The sequence below is a fragment of the Cavia porcellus genome, unplaced genomic scaffold (genome assembly GCF_034190915.1).
Source record: "Cavia porcellus strain 051 isolate PalLab524CR breed Dunkin Hartley unplaced genomic scaffold, mCavPor4.1 scaffold_13, whole genome shotgun sequence".
NCBI classification, from domain to species: domain Eukaryota; kingdom Metazoa; phylum Chordata; class Mammalia; order Rodentia; family Caviidae; genus Cavia; species Cavia porcellus.
The window spans coordinates 18,322,127-18,344,673 of record NW_026947496.1 but is presented as its reverse complement, the minus strand read 5'-3'; the positions used below and the strand labels follow the sequence as shown (position 1 = coordinate 18,344,673).

Sequence of the window (22,547 nt, the reverse complement as noted above, 5' to 3'; positions counted from 1 at the left end):
GAACATATGAATGTAATTTTTGGATAGTATTTGTTTGAAAGTATGTCACTTTAGCCACCACTAAGGGACAAAGTACAGTCATACTATAAGAACTGTTCAGAGCTATTTAGTCAGCTGTAATGAGCTCATCGTGCTTGACAGTGCCTTGTGCTCAAACCTTGACATCCAGTCCCAACGTCCTCAGTAAGAGGTGATGTGCCTGTGGTTGCAGGGTGGCAGCACCGTCTTGTGCCTCGGGCCCTCTACTTCTAACTGATTGGTCTGGCAGTGGTGTTGTCTGTGTCCCTGCTGTCTTCATTTCCTGAGGGAGGTGACATTACTGAGCCCCCTCCTTGTCCACATCCTTCTGGTTTCTCCTTAAAGTGACAGCAGGTGAGGCACAGAGGCAGGTTCCTGGGCCGGGTTACATTGTTTGCTTTGTTTCTCTTTTCCTAGGAGATCACTCTGCAGCAGATAATGTCTAAGATTTCCAATGTGAAAAAGGATATGATTATTTTGGAGAAGAGTGAATTTTCAGCCCTCAGAGCAGAAAATGAGGTAAAGTCGCTGAGCCTCTTTCCCTCTGCTTTAAGACGGTGAGAGTCACGCCTGCACATAGATGGTGCAGGTAGGTGTCTGCCGCAGCGCACTTCCAAGTGGCCACCGCTTATCGGGTCAGGAGCCAGAGCGTCACCAGCGCCAGAGTCACTGTCCCGGCTGTGACGCCCGGACTGGCGTCTCCTGCTGTAGAGCCTCCTGTGACGCGAGTCCACAGCATGCCTCATGACATAGCTTCCTTTCCGTGGTCGGTAGTGTTAAGTGACTGTGCCACGTGGGCTCACGTGATGTCGTTAGGTTGGGTCCAGGCTTTGGTTGTTGCCAGTCGGTGCTGCTGCACAGTATCTCTCTTCCTCTAAAAGCGCACATCGGGGAGCAGCATCCTATAGGGGCGCTCTCTGTGCACACCCTTTAATTTCTGGTCCTGCTTAGAGTCTCACAAGGGATGGTTGTTTATTGCTTGTTGATTGTAGCTTCATAATAAAGCTTGAGTTAAAAAAAGAAGTTGACCTCTAAAATTGTTCTTGAAATCAGCTATTTGAGGGCAGCATTTGTTGAAATAAAAATGGAAGGAAAGTATTAAAGAAGGCAGAGTTTCTGAAAGCAGATATGTGTGTTAAAAACCAGTTGCATCACCAGTTTTATGTAACCTCTCTTGGGAACTGGAAGGACTTCCATGGGCTGCATTGGCATCACCAGCTTTGTAGCCGAGTATGTTCCCGGGTGTGGTGAGTGAGGGCAGAGAGACTTTCACGCTGATGTGTGTTGTACGTAGTATTTGTTGATCGAGTTTTGTGTTTTTCTTCTTTCTTAATATATCCTTTTTTCTTTCTAACATGTTTTTTAGAAAATAAAGCTTGAACTACATCAGTTAAAACAACAAGTCACGGTAAGACTCTTTCCAGCTTGCTGGTCTGTTTGTAGTTACATAAATATGTTACTATTTATGTCAGAAATCCATTATGTGTTCTTAAAAACATTGTTTCTTGCTCTGTCACTTGTTTGTGTAATACACCTCAGAAGCACACAATGAACAAATACTTATGTCTAACTAAATTCATTAAAAGAATTGTTTTCTAGGAGACATGAAATCATTTTAAAGTCAAAATATTTCTTAAGTAGCCACACGGAACCTTTAGATGCTCTTAGAATTAAATGTGATTTTTAAAGGTGATAACTTTTAAATAAAAGATCAGCTTTTTGTTTGTTTGGTTTGGTTTGGTTTTAGTAAAAAGGATTATTGGTGTGTTTAAAAGAAAAGGATTTTGAGAAGTTTTAGAGAGAAGGCTTTTATTTAAACTATAATGTAATATTTTCCTTCTTTGAATCCATCTTTGCTTTCCAAGGAACTGCTTAAATTATAAATTCCATAAGGAATACTGGAAAGCAACAATAGGCCTGTAGTTCCAGCTGTTTGGAAGGCTGAGGGAGGAGGATCGTGTGAGCCCAAGAGTTTGAGACCAACTCGAGCAAGAAAATGAAACGCCACCTCCAAACAAAACAAAACACACCACCACAAAAGCTAGTAGCCAAAACCACTATGACACATAAATGGATGGATGGATAGATGGATGATGGAAGTGGGTGGGTAACTGGGAAGCCCTCAGACGGAGCTCGCTGCAGGCATGGCTTTTCCAGAGTCCCTGCTGTCACCAGGCCCTGCTGCTCTTCCCCGGCACCCCAGTGGGCCCCCTTAGGACAGAGACAGTGGGCGACCCCGGCGGCGCAGTCCCAGAAGGTTTTGATTTCTGACTTTGGATTTCTGTCTTTCTCTGTTGTTTGCCTTCCTACTAGGATGAAGTGATCAAAGTCCGAACAGACACCAAGTTAGACTTCAATCTAGAAAAGAGCAGAGTAAAAGAACTGGTATGTTCCTTTGCGGAGGTAGTTCTCAGTTCATTTCCTTTCAGGATGGAACGCTTGGTTAAACATGGGGTTTGTATCCAGGTCACAAGCACTGCTGAAGTTTTATCTACTTAATCAGTGTACACACAGATTTTTAAATTTCAGAGTTTTTTTTGGCTTATGTGTGACACTTTAAAAAGTAACACTAAAATTAAACTTGGTCATATAGCATTTGATTCTTTGTTTCAGAGCTACTAGATTATATGTTACATAGACATTGATAAGGATGTTAAACTGAATCTTGATCTGCTTAATACTGACTTAAATCTCCACCTGCCCTAATTCTGCAAAAGATGAATGCTCAGGTGAGATTTGTTAGGTTACTAATATGAAATATTAATTACTAATATGAAATAATATTAGACACTGAAGTTTCAAGTTAAAACATACTTCTATATTGGGTTTTTTGAGGAGGTTTTGTTTGTTTGGGGCTTTTTGGTTGTGATTTTTGTGCTAGGGATAGGCCCCAGGGCTTCCCTCATGCTAAGCAAATTCTTCCGCGGGACTGCCTCCCCACCTCCATACATTGTCTTTTAAATACAAGGAGAAGTTGCATTTTTCATAAAAATATGTATTGGGCCGGGCGTGATAGTACAAGCTGTGACCCCAACACTTAGAAAGCTGAAGCAGGAGATAGCCACAGGTTTGAGGCCAGCCTGGGCTACATAGGGAGGTCAGCACCACTCTGAACTACAAGTGAGACCCGTCTCACAAAACAAAAATACATGTTGGCCTGCTCTAGTGATTTCTTTCTTTCTTTTTTTTTTTTGTCTTTTTCCTTTTTTTATCGGTACCGGGGATCGAACTTACAACTGCCTGCTTGCAAGGCAGGCGCTTCTGCTGCTGAGCTAAATCCCCAGCCCCCTGCTCTAGTGATTTTCTGACCTGTGTAGATGATCTCTCTTCTAGCTCGGTCTTTCTTCAGATACAGTGACACTAGAGAGCCACCTTTCCTGTTCTTAGTGTAATGAGAAACAGGCCTGTGGAGCGTTTCTCATAGCATGAACTGGCAGCAGCTGAGTACTCACAACTGTTCTCTGTCTTTTTCACAATTTGCCTTTAATCAGAATGTTCTCTAAAGCATGAATGAAGCCAACACTGAAATGCAAGTGTATGATTGCATCTCGGCCCTGCCGCGGCTTTTGGAGTTGAGCTTCATTATAGAAGTTCTTATTGTGCCCGTGTATGACTCATCTTTCTGGTCTCATTGCACTTTTCAGCCCTGAGTGTCATTAAAACTCTTAGTGGCCACCAGCCTATACTTAGGATCAAGAAGACAAAACACTGGCTACTTGTTCCCTTTCCGGTGGTGTGTTTAGAACTGTGGGTTCGCTTGGTGTGGGAAGACGATTGTGTGCCTGTAGCTAAGCAAGCTGAGAAGGAAGGCCTGGAGGAGCCTGGGAAATGTGTAGATGGAAACCAGTGCACATGCGGGGCTCGCGGCCTGAGCCTACTCCGAAGCACAGGCCGGCGGTCAGAGTATATGTTGCAGGCAGCGACAGAGCCTGGCTACTTAGCTGCCTTCTTCCCTGAAAAGTTATAATGTCAGGTTAATTTAAAGATTAAATGAGAGCTGGCATCGGACCTTAATGTGCTTAGTCTGTGTGAGACCCGGGGTTCAGTCTTTAGCACTACAAAGGAAAGGAAGAAAAACTGTTGACATTCACAGCAGTTTCAAAGGCGGTATGGCATGTAATATTTTGGGGGATCAGGGAGCTGGAGCCAAATAAATTCTCTTTAAAATAGTGGCAATGGTAAGATTTTAGGTTTAAAAATAAAAAAGATATTTTAGGGTTTTCTTTTCCCCTGTGGATGAGTCAGGGCTCCAGGGAAGACCGGAGCAAAAGCCTGGAGTCAAAGCCTGGAGCCGATCCCGTCCTACTCTGCCCTCTGGTGGTGATCAGATGCGTAGCGCCTTCCTAGGGTAAAGCCCTGGCCTGAGAGAGCATCGCTCTTCAGTTTTGTAACTAATCAGTCTTCAATTTGGGGGTTAGCGGTTTTCTAACTTTTTATTTTGTTTTTACTTCTAGAAACTGCAGTAGTCCCCTGACAAACTTTTTTTTTTTTTTTTGAGACAAGATCTCACTATGCAATTCAAGCTGGCTTTGAACTCTCTCTCTAGCCCAGGCTGGCCTTGAACTCGCATCAATCGTCCTGCCTTAGCTTCCTGAGTGCTAGGATCTAGGTACTTCCAAGTGTTAACTTTTTCCTTCATCACCATGCTAATTTAGGTCCATGCTAATTTAGGTCTCAAACATCATTTAAGGTTGTCATTTGCCCAGTTGGATCCTAATGCCCACTTCTGATGTCTAATTTCGATTTTAGGGTCAACAAAGCTGCTGCAGATCCTTTCACTGACATTAATAGCCAAAGGCAAGACAGCGGGTTAACTTATCGTCTCTTTTAGGGACACTGTTCTGTGACTACGGCCTGGTGGGATCACTGGTGATTATTAAAACCAGTGTGTGATGGTTTAGTGTATTTCTTGCATTTATGTTGTGTTTCGTGATCATAGGGCAAAGTGCCTGTCACAGAACAATATTCCTTGCAGCTAATTTTTTCCTGACTTTATATTGTTCCTGTCTTTTCCCTAAGCCTTAGTGGTGGTTTGTTTGTCTCTAGTTATGCTGCGATAGCTGAATTGAGTCTACCACTTTCCATGCTCTTAAAGCCAAAAAACTATGTGACTCAGCATCTGACAAAATTGATTTGAGCTGGTGTGGTGGTGCACGCCTGCAATCCCAGCAGCTGAGAGGCTGAGGCGGGAGAATTGCTGTGAGTTCAGGCCCAGCCTGGACTACACAGCAAGACCCTGTCTCAAAACCAAAAAACAAATTGACTGAAAGAACTGTCATAACTTTTCCCCGGGTGCTGGGGATTGAATCCAGAGTCTCCCACATGCCAGGCAGGTGCTGTATCCAGGGCCCTCCCCAGCCCCTCAGGAAGTGCCGTTCTCTAGTGAGAGGAAGCTGGAGGTTGCCCAGCCCAAGGGGGCAGCCGACAGAGGGGAGGCAGAGCGGTGGGTCTCGGCCGGAGGAGCAGGCGGCGGGGCCCAGGCGGCAGAGAGGACAGAGCTGCCGAGCGCCTGACCTGTGTTCCCTGTGTGTTTCAGTATTCACTGAACGAAAGGAAGCTGCTGGAATTGAGGACGGAAATAGTAGAACTGGTAAGGAGTGGGACTCGGACTCTGCTGTGTTATCCCCCTGCTTTCTCCCCAGCATGGGTGCTGTTGTTTGTGTTACAGGAAGATGTGTGGATTCAGTGTGGGTTTTTGTTGTTGTTGTTGTTGTTGTGGAAAAATATCTAACATCAAAATTGCCATTTAGATATATATGATTCAGTAGCATTTGTTTTGCAAAACTGAAACCTGTCCCTGAAACCCTTAACTCCCATTCCCCTCCTGCAGCCCCTGGCAGCCACGCTCTGCTGTCCTTCTCTGTGAGTGAGTGTTCTGAAGTAGAGTCCTAGGACTTGTCTTTGTGGCTGGCGTATTTTACTTACCCCAGGGTTGCTGAGACTCAGCCATGTTGTTGCAAGGAACAGATCTTTTTTAAGGTTGAATAGTATACCATTGTTCATGTGTACCACATTTGGTTTATCTGTCAGTGAACACTCGGGTTGCTCCTGTCTTTTGGCTGTTATGAATGATCATGTAATAAACACGAGCATGCAATTGCCTGTTTTTGCTTCCTTTGGGTATGTTCCCCGGGAGTTCTGAATCCTGAAAGAGGCTGCATGAGAGAACTCTGGGCCATTGGATTGTGCAGATTCCAAGCATTTATTTCCTTATTCTTTGCCTGAATTGGTAACTATAGGAAATTATTTACTTTTTCTAGGATACCTAGTGAAGCATACTCAGTGTTTTGTGCGTTAATATATTATATAATCTCTTTATCAGCCACACTCACTGCCCTTGGGGGTTCAGTGTGTAGTTCGTGTAAGTGTTTATTTTTGGAGATGATCATGAAGGCTAGCCTTGGTAGCCAAGCCTTGTACTAATAAAACTCGTGATGTTTAAACTGAAAAGAAGACAATTTATAAAAATGTGACTAAAATAGTATCAGGATGAGCTTTTAGATCATCTGAGTCTATATTTAATTCTCCAAATAACTCTTTAGAGTTCACCAAGGGGGACTTAGGAGATGGGGCGAGTTCATTGCCGTTGGTAACATGCTGGCCTGGTGGTACAGTGCCGCGTCATTTGTAGGACAGGCTGTAGTTTACCAAAGCTTTTCCTCATAGATTGCCTCCTTCGATGCTCTTGGTAGCCCCTGTGACCAGCGTAAAGGCAGAACCAGTGGGTTCGGTTTGGTTTGGTTTCCTTTTTCCAAACAGAAGGAGACTCGGGCCTGGAGGTGCCTTAAGGGTCCTGGGCAGTTCAGCTCGGCCTCCGGGGCCCAGCCCAAGCTGCGCTGTGTGTGCCATGCCAGGAAGGATGGAGGGCAGAGGGGCGGTAGCCAGGGCGCTCTCATGCCTGCGCTTCTGTGTTTTGAAAGCATGCCCAGCAGGATCGGGCCCTGACCCAGACCGACAGGAAGATTGAAACCGAGGTCGCTGGCCTCAAGACCATGCTGGAGTCACACAAGCTTGACACGATCAAGTATCTAGCAGGTAAGCCATTCTGTGGGAAGGTGTTCAAAACACCCTGGAAAGGAGGCACCTTGGATTTATAGTCAGTGACAAATACTGCATTTATTTTGAGCCTAGCCCTTTGTGTGTGTGTGTGTGTGTGTGTGCGCTTTAACACCTCTTAAATGAAAACCCTTTTTCACAATCTACCCCAGTACTGAGGAGGCTGAAGCAGGAGAATCATCAGACATTCAAGCCCAGCCTAGGGTACATAGTGAGACCTTGTTTCAAACAAAAATTTCTGTTAGACAGACTATCATACTTTAATTGGCACTTTTCTTTCTTAGTAGCGAATAGAAATTATGGTATAGTTTACAGTTGAAGGAGTCATAAATTTGATAAGACTGTCATTAGTTAGTGGTTACTTGGAATGTTTTATGAATGAAATGGAAGGTGGTTGGGGCATAATCTTTCTATTTCTGTTGGTGACATTGTTTTTCTTTGTGTGGTTCGTTACTGAGATACAGCTCGTTTTTTCTTTTTTCTTTTGACATAGGATCTTGCTAAGTTGCTCAAACTTGCAATCCTTCTGCCTCAGCCTCACCAGAATGCTAGGGTTGCAGGCCTGTGCCACCAGGTCCAGCATGTTAAAAATAACCTTGAAGGAGTTATTTTGCCTTTGTAATTTTTAAGCCAAGAGATGGGTGAAGATTTAAACTTTTTTTTTTAAGGTTGCCATTACTTGGTGTCAGCTTTAACATTTTGGATTAATACTTTAAAGTTGCAGCCGTGTGTTGCAGTGAGATGTCACCCTTTATGTTAGAACGTGGCTCCCTGAGAGTACACACACTTATACTTTGTGACAGTGACCTTTTTGTGATTCTAAACTTATATTGAAAATTTTTCTGGAAACTGAATACATTTTTTCTTTGAAGGTGATTTCAAGGTGAGTGATTTCTTTTTTAATAGGCGGGTGTTTTGTGAAATATGTTACACTGAGCAAAGTTTTCTAGAGTTTTTTTAAAAAGTCTTTTTAGTGAATATGTACATGGGTGTCATTGTGGTCTTAATAACAGATGACCCTGTACTCCCCGTCACCTCTGGATTACTTGCGATGCCTAGTACAGTGAAAAGACAAAAGCGCTTCCTCCCGTAACTGTCGGGGGACTAATGCGGCTCTCCATTGTCTTTCCTTACAGGGTCTGTATTTACCTGCCTGACCGTAGCTCTGGGATTTTATCGCCTGTGGGTGTAATAAAATGTCTATTTAAAGAGATTTCTATCGTTTTACCTTGACAATGCCAAATTGTTATCCCTTTTTTTCTTGTTTCAAATTTTAATGCTGATTTTGACTTAATGCATCCTATTTATTTTTATGAAAATGGTGGGCACATAACCAAGATAATGAGGCCAGAAATTCCCCCGTCGCTCCACTTTATAACCGAGTGGTGTGGCCCAGACCTGGGAGGCCCGCCCCGCCCCACCGAACCAGTGAACTTGGCCAGACCAACATGAACCACTGGCAGAATCCTCTGCGGTTTTAAAGCCTCTGTCACACCAGGGATTCGCAGTCCCACTGACAGGACATGGTGACAGTTATCACAATTCCCTGGACCGGTTCCTCTGCCAGCAGCTCCCAGCCTCGGCTGCCGCCTCGTTAGCAGCACAGCCGTCCTTGTCCACCGCAGCGATTTCTGTGTCTTACTAACACGTGTTAGTTACTCTTACTGTGCCTTCCAGCCAGAGAATCTTACTGCCTAACGAAGCCTGGTAATTGTAAAGGGGAGTCTTTCACCTCTTCAAAGCCGGATTTCCTTTCTTCCCTCCCTGCTCTTTCTCCCCTTCCCCTCCTAATGTGAAAGCCGTAAGACTGCTCTGCCTGTCGTCACCTGCCTGGGAACCTTACTAACTCAGCGAGGACTCCTCGAGTTTACGGTTCAGAGTCTGCTTCCTTCCGGCCATCCTCAGCCGCCATGCAAGGGCCGCACACTGCTTCCCTGCTCTGAGCTGTCTAGATGAGGTGTGCGCTTCCTACGGTGACACTCGTGCCCTTGGCCTGTGACCAGCTGCACTGTGGGCCTTCCAGACAGGACGGCCGTGTCCGGCCCCAGCCTTGGTTCCACTGCACTCTCGTTGTTGAAGGCATCCTGACACCTGCCTTACCTCTGTGATAGAAGCAGACAGACACCCTCAACAGGGCTGGCTCACCTCACCTGACTGACCTGCTCGTGGGCGAGAACAAGTGGTTTGGAAGCAGCGGCCTCAATAGGGCCCCTCTGTGTGTTCCCACACGCTCACGCAGACGGTGTGGCTCACGGAGGGACCACATGAAGAGAGCTCTCACAGTGGCAGGGGATGTGACCCATGGGCACTCTCTGGTTGCATTGGTGAAAATGAGTCACCTTGTGCCCTTTGGGTGTAACTGCTAAGTCTTAGGAAATGTTAGGTCTTTGCCTTTTTAGAAAACATTGGTGTAGACCAAAGATTCTGTGCTCCATGCGATAGAAAGATCAAAGACTTTTGTATTCCTAGGAATAGTTTCAAAGTGAAATGTCATAGTTTAGTATTTTTCAAGTAAATGAAAAACTGTCTTAACCACAAGGCCTCCAAAAAGGCTACACATCAGCAGTCGCCTTTGTTAGTACAAGGCTCCCCGAGTGGCACTGCAGTGGGGCCACATGTGTGACTGCTGGAAGTCATACAGCTTTGATAGTCATAGCTAGAAGCAGGCTTGGAGGTCAGACACTCACCTGGTCTCGCCTCCAAAACAGGCCCCCAGAGGAGACAGTACCACTTACAGTTAGGTTGCAAAGTAAACACCAATCTCTTATCTGTTTAAGACAGAAGGTGAAGTGTCCTTATGTCCCAATCACATCTGTTTAAAATAAAATCTGCCGGGTGGCACTCTTACCTCTGCTAGCAGTATCCCCATGCGTCATTTTCCCTGGTGACAGCCGACCGTGTCATCCTGTGGCTTCACCTGGGCCTCTGGTTTTGCTGCAGAGTTCTTTGCAGGACAGCACAGCCCTTTTGGCCTTGAGAGCAGTGACCTGTCCTTTTGAGTGTGCGGATGGCTGCACGTGTGGAGCTTAGAGCGCTGGGGTTGTGTTCCCTCCCTTAGTCCCAAGGGTTCTATATGAAAAAACATTGAGCCAGAAATACAAACCCACCCTTCCGCCTGCTACACACAGGTCTGCCCGCCGTCAGCACACTGAGCCTGCTCGTGCTGAGGCAGCCTGCGCTGCCCGGCTGAGGAGAGCTCAGGGCGCCTGGTGGAGCAGGAGCAGAATCGGGAAGGGTCCCGGCTGAGGAGCAGGCAGGGGGCAGCGTCACGCATGGGGGTTTTAACCTGCATGGCCCTGAAGGATCTCAGCAGCGTGCAGAGCAATGCAGGCCACGAAACACAGAGCCTGGGCGCCTGCCGTCACACGCTGGCACTGGTCATCTCCTCCCCCGCTTGCTTGCTTTCCTCCGGCTCTCCCCTGCCAGTGCGCTTTTTTCAGTCTCAACTACAGTTTCGCTGATTACTAATACGCAGGACCTGTTGGTGTGTGCAGTTCTTTACGGAAGCAGTAGTTTTTATTTCAGTGTTGGTTTTACTCTTTAAATGGTTTCATTCTCTTACCTAATATCTGGCAAAGCCAAAATTGTGTGTGCGTGGGTGCACACGAGGGTGTTTTTCCCCTCAAGTATGCCAAGCACCTCGGTTGGGAAATCACAAGGTCAAGAAGAAAGGCTTGACTCAAACCAGAAGCCTTGCTGGACTTTGTCTCTAACCACTTTAAAGACAAAGTCCCGAGCCGCAGCAAGCCTGTCTCGGTCGCCTGGCTTATCTCCGTCCCAGCCCTGACGCCGCTTTTCCCTCCATAGCGGGACCTGACGGCTCCGGCTCCCCCAGCCCACCCCACCCCAGCCCACCCCACCCCAGGCCTGTCGATTGCCCTTGGTGTTCTCAGACTTCTGCCTCATTCTGAATCAATATTCCATACTGGAACTCATCTGCACTTTAGCATCTGACTTTAGCATTTGTTTATCAAATTTGTTATGGCTTTTTTGGCACTGAAGCAAAAACATGTTAACTAGAAATAATTTATTCATTATATAACATGTTTGAGAATTTTTAGTCTTTTATTGGAATTTTATTTGGCAAATATTTATCTTTCTACAAGTGTATACCTAACATCCCTTCGATTATAAGCTGGATCACTTCTTAACCCTTTGATTGCCAAAGTGAATATTAAGTTACATTGTATGGTCTAATAGAGTGTGTAACATGTTTGTATCTAAAATAAAGTATTTAATTCCATGTGACTAGTACACTCCTTTTCAGGGTGGGGGTACTAGGGATGAACCCGGGGCCCAGGCGTGCCCGGCGGATGCCCTCGGGAAGCTGGGGCACCTTCTCCGTCACGGAATTCACCCTTCCACCCCGCGGGGTAACCAGCACACTGGCGAGCTGTAAATAAACGTCTAAGGTCTGAAACTTAGGATTTGTACAGAAAATAAACCTGAAAGCAAATGCTGGATTTGCCAGATACTTTTTATTCAGAAGAACGCTTCAGCCTACTCTCGCACATTAAACTACTTGTGTGAGGAGACACGATGAGATCTGTACACAGGTGTTTAGAGATGGCTATGAGGACTCCAGTGACAAGAATGAAATCCAAGTCAGGGAGCCCGAGGCGTGTGAAACTTCAGATTCAGGGAGGGCGACACTCAGGCACCATCCTCAGGTGGGCGGGAGAGGGTCCCGGGCACGTGTCGCCTCCCCAGAGACCCACGGGCTGGCCCCACTTCACATCTGCAGCCTGACAAGCTAAATCTAATTGCTTGGGTTGTTTGGTTGGTAGCAGGAACTGTACTCGGGACCTCAAGCCACTGAGCTGTATCCTGGGCCCGAAACCCTTTTGCCTTGGGCCTCTGCTTTTTTCCAAAGCAAGAGAATTGTTTTAAAGGAGGGCATTTTTCTAAAAACAGACTTGTCAGGAACCAAAGCCTCTGGTGTGCCACAGACAGCTTCGCCTGCCCGTGCTGCCAGACCTGTGCCCACCGGAATTCTGTGTCTCCACGGGAGGGAGCAGCCTGGAGCTGGAGACCACAGCCTGGACTGGAGATTGTAGGCAGAGCGCTATTAGGAGTGAGCTGCTGGGACTCACGTTGCTTGTGAGGCCCCAAGTTCTCCCTTCAGAGCCGGTTTTTCTCTTTGGCTTACACGCTCCTGTTCCCATAAACCCCTCGTCATTCGTCAGTCGTTTCTGCTGCTGAAGCTTCACGTCAGCTTCCCAGAACGCCAGGAAAGCTGTACTCAGAGCTGAGCACCTGGTTAAAGCACTTCGGCAAGGGGTCTGCAAACACTTTCCGGCTCAGCCTCCAGCTCACTGTCCAGGGAGAAGAGGTGCAGCTGCTAACCCGAATCCTATCCCTCAGTGCAAACAAGTATCTGTACTGTTCGGGACACTGCTAACAGCCAGTGTCTCTCCAGCCTCCACCGCCGCTGTCTGTGCAAACCTCAGTGATCAACCCATGCACCCCTTAGATTTTTTTTTCTTTTTTTACATTTATGTCAGGTGCATTCTTTGCAGGTGACATAAAGCAAGCAGTTTATACATAATAAATCTTTCATTAAGTTTAGAAATAAGTGCTGTAGGGATTGGATTGCCACTTGAATGATGCCTCCAAGGAATAAGACTGTTCAGCTTTCCACTGATAGCTTTCAACTTCAGGCTAAGGGTTATGTGATCCCAAGAGGGCTGCCACAGCCCCAGGCATCACATCTTCACAGGATGGGGTGGGGGTACATAAAGGCCATTCTGGAAGGAACCCCATTATATCTCACAGGCCAACATTGAGTTACACAGATTCAAAGGGAATGTTTAACGTTTTCGGCTCCTCTAGTAGGAGGTGGTTCAGCCTGAAGGAGGCCGGAAACTATTATTGGGTTGCACTGAGTGGTAGTGTTACAGTATTCATGAAGATTTAAAAAAACAACAGGAAAACAGGCTGTACACTACAGAGAACTGCACGATTAAGCCCCATCCCTTAGCAGCTAGAAACACTTCAATAAAATAAAAGGTGCCTTTTATTTCCAGCAGTATGTGAATAATTTTACTGTTTCACATAACATTTTTACTCACTCTCCAGTCAGGCCTTCTGTTACCTTTTTTTAGTGTCGTCATGATTTTCTAGGACCCCACCATGGCCCTGGGTTAGTGTGGATGCTGAAGGGTGATTAGAGAGAGGACCAGGGGTTTAGCTCAGCGGCATAGGCACCTGCTTGGCAAGCACAAGGTTGTGAGTTCAATCCTGGTACCAAAAAAAAAGGGCAGGTAGGGGCATGATTAGAGAATTCACATACACAGTGGGTATTACTCAGAATTCCACATCCAGAGCACTCTCTTCCGGGCTTTGTCTGAGCGTTTTAACCAGAAAGTAGCCCCATACAGAGCATGAGGGCAGCGGCAGCTGAGTTGGCCTCAGGTGTTGCGGGGCGCCTGTTACCCCCGAAGCCCAGCCTCCCTCACAGCTGGCTGGCCCTGTCTTTCCTCTTCCCTATGGGAATCCCGCAGATCACACCCACAGGTGTGAACACTGCACAATTATGAGAAAAGCAATCTGCATAGGATTGGTAGAGTTGGTCATTTTTAAGGAGTGACTTAAAAACTCCTCAGCTCAGCAACGGCCTTCAGGCTCAGTTCGAGGTTAGGTACCTGGACACCACCGTGTTCTCTACTGCCCAGTGTGGCATTTGCAGAACACTGCAGACTACACCTGCAGTGTCTTCACCCCACTCTGAGCAGGTGTGTCTGCAGGATTAGGGCTGCGACGCCTGTGCAGTTAAACAAGGTCAGGCACTTGCCAGTCCAGAAATGCCATTACATGAAGCCTGGTCCGTTTTTTCTTCAGTTTTCCCTGTGGATATTTCTGACTATCATGCAGAATTGTGAGCACCAGCCAATGCTAGCAGCAACTGAAAACCCCCAGTGTTTAGAAGGACTCTTACAAGGAAAGGTTCTGACTTTCCTGTGTGCTAATAAAACCATTCTTTTGTTTTAGCAGTGTGATATTGTGTCATAGTTGTAAAACGCTTGTTTTCACAGGCAAATAATTTGACACCCACTAACAGGATGAGCCAGGCACCCTGGGTGTAGCTCCCAGCCTCGTTACAGTCTTGGGGAAGCCACGTGGCCTTGCCAAGCCTCTGTCTTAGTCACCTCTGGCTTCTATTACAGAACACTGTGGATGGGGCGGCTCAAACAACAACATTCACTCTCAGAGTCTGGAGGCTGCAAGTCTGAGGTCAAGGTGCTGACAGAGCTGGTGTCTGGCGAGGACCGGCTTTCTGGCTTACAGATGGCCGTGTCCTTGTGTGTCCTCACCTCAGGGTTGGGGGTAGGGACAGAGAGAGGGCTCAAATTCTCCTGTGTGGGGAGGAGCAAAGATGGTGGATAGATAACAACTGGCTACAGAGGCTCCCTGAGATAGTTAACTTAGAATTCAACATAATACAGAGTGGGGAGCCCCAAACAGAGGGAGATGTATTCTCTCGTCCCAAGGAGAAATTAAGGTGAGAAGAACCAACCAAACATACAGTCCTGGTACTATTATTGGAACAGCTAAAGGTTCAGTGCTCCCGCCGCAGCAGGCAACTTGCCGAGCTGTCCAAGGTCCCACTGCAGCGGGTGACTTGACAATTATCAGAGGTCCCGCCATGACTTGCCAAGCCATCTGAGGTCCCACCACTTCGACTCACTGGAGGCGCAGTTACATTGACTTCAGCGGGTCAGCGAGCCAAATGAAGAGCAGAGTTGGTGGGGTACCTGCATCGATCTGTGTTGAGTGACAAAAGTGGAGCCATTCTATAGAAAGGGGGGTTCCCAGATGACATTCTGGGACTGGGCAGGACTGGCAAGTACAAGGGGCAGCAGTGACTTTAGTCAGTTGTTCCCTTCCCAAATGGGTTTGGTGGAATGAGCTAGGCCTGGGTCACGTGACCAGGCTGACACCCAATAGGTTATCTGAAATCTAGTCCCTACAGTGATGGAACACACTAACCACACTAACCCAGTGAAGCCTCAGAAGTTTGACTGACCCAGAAGGGAGGCAGCACAAAGTAATACAGTGCAGGCCACAGCAGCTTGATTGACCCGGAAGGGAGGGGCCAACATATGCTATCCCTGTCTGCAACTCTCTAGCACATGGCAGTGGGAAGCGTGCTTCAGAAGAATTGTAACCAACAAAGAAAAAAACTGGGGCCTCCCGGAAGAAGCAAAAATGATGGGAAGAGGAAGCAACAACAAAAAGTCCCCACCCAGGTCCCAACCCTGAGAACATTGACCCAGGACAGGTGAATACAAAGAATGAGAGGACTTCTGGGAGAACATGGTGGACAGATAGTAGCAGCTACGGAGGCTCTCTGAAAGACCCAGCTTAGAATTCAGGAATGGTGTGGAGTAAGAAATCATAAGCAAGTGGAGATATGCCCTGCTGACCCAATAATGAACTGGGTTGAGAGAAACCAACTGGGAATGCAATCCTGGTGCTATAACAGGAACAGAAAAGCCTGAGTGTGGAAGCTGGAGCCCGAGCCAGTGGAAGCTGCGATTTGGTTTCCCGCCACCGCCGTTGCTGCGTCTACATCGACTTGGCAGGGAGAGAGACACGAGGAAACTCTGAGAACGGGAATCAGTGAACGGAGTTGAAAGCAGGACGGGCGGGGAGCTGTGCATTGACCTGCGGTGAGTGAGAGAAACTAGGACTCTTCCACGGTCTAGGAGACTCCAACAGAGGACATTCTGGGACCAGACAGACTTGTGGGAACAGGGCGCTGCAGTGGCTTCTGTCACCTATCCCCTCTCAAGCGGGATTGGTGAGCAGTGCCTAGCCTACATGACGCTGCTGGCTGAGACCCAGTAGGCTAGCACAGCCCAGGTCCCAGCCCTTGAAGGTAGATTGACCTGGAGGGGCGGGCCCTGCATAAGCTGCCTGGTATGCAACTTCCTGGTGCGCTGCGGTGGGCGGGAACACCTAGCCGGCACAATTCAATCAGACTGTGGCGGACAGGGAAGGAAGCTGGGCCTCCTATATACGATTGCATATATAAGGAACAAAGAATATGGGAAGAGGCAGCAACAAGAAAGGCTCCTCGGCCCCCAATCCTGAGAAAGAGGCAATAGCAGATACAGCACCAATAGACACAAAGCGCTATCTCCAGAGCCTCATAGACAAGTTCAGGAATGAAGTTATTAATGACCTGAAGCTAGACATAAGCAGAATAGTTAGAGAAATGCTAAGCACCACCCAAGAAAAAACAGATGGTGGAATGGAAGAACAGAAAAAGAGGGGAGAATTGTTTAATGGAGAAAACAGAGAAAGCATAGAATACGTGAAGCAGGTTCAAAGAGATTACCAGGAAACTAAAAACTCTATCGAAAACTGGCATAACAGCTTGAAAGAAACTAAGGACAGATTATCTGAACTGGAGGGCAGATTTGTAATATGGGAGAATGAAATGAAAAACTTCTTAAAAATAACAAAGAAACAAACAGCAATAATACAAAGACTAGAAGATGATAAGAGGATCTATAACTTAAGAATTAAGAACATAAAAGAAGAAGTAGGGACACAAACAAATGAACTACAAAAGCTACTCACAGAAATAATCCAGGAGAATTTTCCTAATTTAGCAAAAGGTAAAGATACTCAGATGTATGAACCATACTGGACCCCAGCCACCTACAACCCAAACAGAGCAACACCCAGGCATATAATAATTAAAATTCCAGAAATCCAATACAAGAACAGAATACTAAAAGCCATCAGAGACAAGAAACTGATCACTTACAAGGGAACACCCATCAGAATTACAGCAGATTTCTCGGCACAAACCATCAAATCACGAAGAGCGTGGGGGGAAATAATTCAAGCTTTGAAAGATAATAATCTCCAGCCAAGATTGATATATCCTGCACAACTATCCCTGGAAATTGATGGAAAAACAAGGTGCTTCCAGGATAAAGAGGAACTAGGGAAATATGCAACCACCAATTCAACTCTACAGAGAATACTGCAGGATATTCTAAAAAAGAAAAATACGAAGAATCCAGAAATAGTGGCAGAGAGGCCACAATGAATGGAGCAAAAAGCAAAATGAAGAAGACAAACTGACAACTAATGACAGAAAAAGAGCTCAACAGAAATGAGGCAGAGAAGATTGGATGATAGGAATAGCTATTTTGGAGAAAATGACGTCTTAATAGGTAATACTGATTTAGTATCATCTTGTTTTGAAGTCTCATCAAGCTTTTGTTCTTCTGTCTCCATTGGTCTAAACAGGTTGTATCTTATTGGATTTTATTATGTATGATAGTATAAGCAAAAACTTTTATAGACAAGGAGATTATACAGAAACCATTGTTCATTTTCTGTTAGTTGATTCTAAATACCCTGTAATAATGTCATTCTCTTAAATGGTTTTACATTGTTTTGATATATTTGATGCTACAGTATACGAAGTTATACTCAAAGATTTCAAGGAAAGAGACAATATGGTAACTACTTTTATGTCGGGATTATCTTGTAGTGAAACACTATTTTGCTTAAATCGTTATGTTTTGATCTGTGCTGTTTTGCTGTTATGCCCTCTTTTATCTCAATCTCCACTTTATTATTTACTTTTTTATTTTTATCCTTTTAATTAAGGGAAAAATAAATAAAAAAATAGCAGGATATATTATAGTAACCCACTTTGACTTTCCATTATCTTGATTTAAAGCCCTGTATTGCTCTCACCATCTTGTTTTGATTGATGTCCCTCTGTTCTGTTTTGCTTGATAGTACCAGGTTCGAAAGTTTAGGCAACAGCTGTGAAGATAGTGGGATTCATTATGATGCCCATTCTGGTTGACTATTATCTACTTTTGAAGGCCTATAATGTCTCCAATGTTTTGGTTTTGCTGGTTTTGTTCTTTACTGTTTTGTTCAATTTTATTATAACTGATGATATAGGCAATTCTATTAGAGATAGCGGGAGGCATTATGGTAACCATTGTTGATCACCTTGTATTATGCTTTTACATTATCTATTATGTCCACCCTTTTGATTTGACTGACTCTGTTCTGTTATGTCACATTTGGTTCTACTCTCTTCCAAAAAAAGTAATAAGAACTGTGGGAGCAACAAAACCCAAAATGTGTAATTGTCATTGTACAAAAGAGAGGAAAAGAAAGCGCTCTAAACGATATAACTGCATGTATATTTAAGTGTATAAGATAGATAATGATATTACTGAGTTTTTTTGGGTCATTGAACAGAACTGTTTGCAGTCTCACTATTGGAACGTCCACTTTATAAGCTTTAATTTTGTAACTTGAACAATTATTTCTAAGATGACAATATGTAATCCGTTAACTAGTGATTTCCTACTGTTTATTTTATAAATCTGTATAACTTGTACCCTTTCTCTGCTTTTTTTCTTTTTCTCCTCAAATAAAATTAAAAAAAAACAAAGGAGAATGAGAACAGCAAATGTGCAATATCAGATGCAGCACCAGTGGACATAAAGAGATATCTTCGGGACTTCATAGACAAGTTCAAAAGTAAACATTTAGCCAAGTAAAGCAAGATATAAGAAGATTAATAAAAGAGGTACTAAGCACCCCTCAAGCAGACACAGACGGAAGAAGGGAGGAACTCAAACAAAGGAGAGAACCATTTGATGAAGAATATAAAAATAATATAGAATACATGAAGCAGATTCAAAGAGATTACCAGGAAATTAAAAGCTCTATGGAAATATGGCAAATCAGCTTGAAAGAAACTAAGGATAGATTATCCAAACTGAAGGACAGTTTTGCAATGTGGGATTATGAAAGGGAAAACTTTTTTAAAATAACAAGGAAACAAGCAGTAACAATACAAAGGCTAGAAGATGACAAGAGGATCTACAACTTGAAAATAAAGAATGTGAATGAAGAAGCTGGGGTACAAACAACAGAACTACAAAGGCTGTTCACAGAAATAATTAGGGAAAACTCCCCAAACTTGGGAAAAGGAAATGATATTCTGATATATGAGGCATACAGAACTCCAGCCACCTACAACCAAAACAGAGCTACACCCAGGCATATAATAATCAAGATCCCAGAAATTCAATGTAAGAACAGAATATTAAAAGCTGTTAGAGACAAGAAATAGATAACCTATAAAGGAAGGCCCATCAAAATAACAGCAGACTTCTCGACACAAACCCTCAAGTCAAGAAGAGCCTGGAGCAAAATATTCCAAGCCCTGAAGAAAATAAGTTGGCAGTCGGATGACATTCTGCATCCCAGATTGATATACCCTGCTAAACTGTCTCTAGAAATTAATGAATAAACAAGATGTTTCCAAGATAAAAAGGAACTTGGGAAATTCACACTACCAATCCAGCTCTACAGAGAATACTGCAGGGCATTCTAGAGAGAGAGAAAAGTACTAGGATTCCAGGAACAGTGGCAGAGAGGCCTCAATGAATGGAGCAGAAAACAGAATTGAAGAAGATAAGCAAGCAACTGACGGCAAAATAAGAGCATAACAGAAATGAAGCAGAGAAGATTTTAATTATACTATGTCTGATGATATAGCCAATTCTATTGGAGATAACAAGAGACAACACAGGAATCATGGTAGAACTCTTTGTACAATGGTCTTATATGTTTTTTCATTTCATGTGTTTATAGGAATATGTTTTGTTTTGTCTTGCTTTGTATTGTTTCTCCCTCTAACATATAAAGTATAGAAATACATGTTAAGACTCATGCATGTGTAGGATCTATAAATAGTTTATGAAAACTGATCTTATGACATATGATGAAATGAACAGATACTTTGGAGAAAAAGAGACACTAAAATACCCAGTGCTGATCCTGGAGTGTCATAATGTGAAACCCAGCAATAGTATTATTCTTTGTCCAGAATGATATTAGTCTGCTTGGGTTTATTCAATGTCAACATAATTGAAGATATGGATAACTGCATGTGTGTTTAAGTGTATAGGATTGATAACCATTTTTCTAAGTTTTGTTGGATAGTTGAACAGAACTTGGTTGCAATCTCACTGTTTGAATCCCCACTTTATATGCTCCACTTTAGTATCTTGAATAGCTATTTGGAAGAAGACAATCTGTAATCATCAACTAGTGATTTCTTACTGTTTATTTTTTTCTTTGAAATTATGTATTATTTCCACCTGTTTTCTGTTTTGTTTTGTCTTTCTTTAAATTAAATTTTTTAAAAAGACACTACAGTACCCAGTGCTGATCACAGTGTCATGATGTGAAATTCAGCAATATTATTATTCTTTGTTCAGAATGATTTTAACCTGCTTTAGTTTGTTTAATCTAAACATAAATGAAGATATGGATAACTGCATGTATGTTTAAGTGTATAGGATTGACAACCATGTTACTAAGTTTTTGTGGGACAGTTGAACAGAACTGTTTACAGTCTCACTGTTTGAATTCCCACTTTACATGTTCCATTTTTGTATCTTGAACAACTATTTGTAAATTGACAAATGTAAACATCAACTAGTGATTTCTTACTGTTTTTTTATCTGAATGTATGTATTATTTCTACCTATTTTCTGTTTTGTTTAGTTTTTCTTTAAATAAATTTTTAAAAAATTCTCCTGTGTGTTCTGATAAGGGCACTAACTTCATCTTGAGGGGGTCCACCCTCATAAGCTAATCACCTCCCAAATACCCATCTCCTAATACCATCACGTTGGGCATTAGCATTTAAACACAGGAATTTGGGGGAACATAAGCATCTGATTGACAGTACCTTAGATCTCACATTTATAAATTAATAAAGGCAATGATAATGGAAAGACTGGAATAGCATTTATTTACTGCATTCCTGGCACAGTTCTGCACAAAGATTGCACAAAACCATGAAATAAATTCTGTAACAATCTCTGCTTTACAGAGAAGGGTATCAAGGCAAAGAAAAATAGAACTGTCCAAGGGTACCCAGTATGGTGACCCCAGATTCAAACTCAAGCATTCTGACTCCAGGGAATAGATACCCTAGCTGGCTGACCACACTTGCTAAGAGTCCAATGAGTTCAAATATGTGAAAATATTTTGTAAATGATGAAACCCTATACAGGTAGCATAGAAATGATTAAGTAGTCTGTGTGCAATAAGTGAAAGCATTTACTAGTAATTACTAGTAATTGTATTTGCACAACCACCAACCAAGCACCTTCCCTTCAGTATGCACCTTGCTAAACTTTACTGAAAAAAACACAGGATCCTAGCCAAATAGAAGAGCTGGAGTAGCTCAGGTACAGGCTGTAATAGCTATTGAGAGAATGCAGATAGCACCTAGGAGGTACCATGAGCTCCTGGGTATTTACATAGATAGATCCCACTGTGATTGGGAATGGTCATCTGTTTTTCTGGGTGTCTGTGTACAAAAGAGTTCATATCAACATAGAGCCCATTGTGTGAGCCTTAGGTTTGTCTACGTTTAGGCCTTAGGTAATCCTGCTATTTGATTCTAGGCTACTCAATCAGGTCCTTAGGAGCATTCACATCTTACCCAAATTCTGTGTTTTATTCATATAAATCTCTTCTCACTTGCTCTCAGCCTGCTCTGAGGCCCACAGACACCCCACGGAAACACTCTTCTTGATGAAGCAGGACCTCAGATCTTAAGAAGGCAAGAGGACACCTTTGCAAGGTACACCATCTTTGTACCCCAATCTCTTTGTGTTAAATCTTTGTATATATTTGCCCCTTTCTAATGATGATGATGATGATGATGATGATGTGTGTGTGTGTGTGTGTGTGTGTGAGAGAGAGAGAGAGAGAGAGAGAGAGAGAGAGAGAGAGAGAGAGAATAGGCCTTATTTATAGAGACAGGAAGCAGATTAGCAATTGCCAGGGCTGGTGGACTTGGAGAGAAATGGAAAGTAACTGCTAACTGTAGGAGACAGTTTGAGTGGCTGTCCTTGAATACAGAGCAATTGCTGCAACATTTGTCTTATTTCCAAGCACTGATATGTGGGGCTACGCTCCTCCTCTCTTCAGTTGGCTCCAAGCAATGCAGAACCAGCTGAGGTTCTCATATGGAATCTTTGGGGCCATTCTGACAGTCTCCCGTTTCCTCGCATAATGCTCTCTGTAAAAGATCCAAGCACAGGGGAATGGCAGAGCCAGTCAGCTCCAGGAATGTCAACTGGGTGCGAGCCGTAAAATAAAGAGGCCGAGAGTCCCCAGGGCACAAAAGTTTACATGTCAGAAACTGAAGCAACAGCCTCCAAAACACAATTCAAACACTACCTTAATTGAATTAGGCAGATTCATCCTCCTGCATGTCATTCTTCCTGCATTTTGCAAACAGGCTCTTCTCCCTCCCTGGCCAGCCAGCTCAGGTTACTCAGGCTTCTGCTATCCTTGCAGTCACTCATTCTCGAGCCACCTCCTTCTACACAGGATAATAAATTCTGGGAGAGGCCTGGGATCAAGGCCTTCATCCGCATAGCCTCACT

At 44.1% G+C, this 22,547-nt stretch overlaps 1 protein-coding gene across 2 annotated transcripts in view; it reads left to right on the top strand.

Annotated features, from left to right (window-relative positions):
- The window catches only part of Mcur1 (mitochondrial calcium uniporter regulator 1), a 30,186-nt gene extending 9,510 nt beyond the window's left edge, over positions 1-20,676 (top strand). The window contains exons 4-9 of one of the 2 annotated variants that reach the window (XM_063259900.1): positions 436-537; positions 1,385-1,426; positions 2,332-2,403; positions 5,555-5,608; positions 6,939-7,053; positions 18,519-20,676. In XM_063259900.1, the coding sequence (XP_063115970.1) occupies positions 436-537; positions 1,385-1,426; positions 2,332-2,403; positions 5,555-5,608; positions 6,939-7,053; positions 18,519-18,526 (393 nt within the window). In that variant the 3' untranslated portion in view covers positions 18,527-20,676. Of the gene's footprint in view, positions 1-435; positions 538-1,384; positions 1,427-2,331; positions 2,404-5,554; positions 5,609-6,938; positions 7,054-8,210; positions 11,318-18,518 lie in introns of those variants that run through there. The other variant, XM_063259899.1, reaches the window with a different exon arrangement.
- Positions 20,677-22,547: the final 1,871 nt, after the last annotated feature.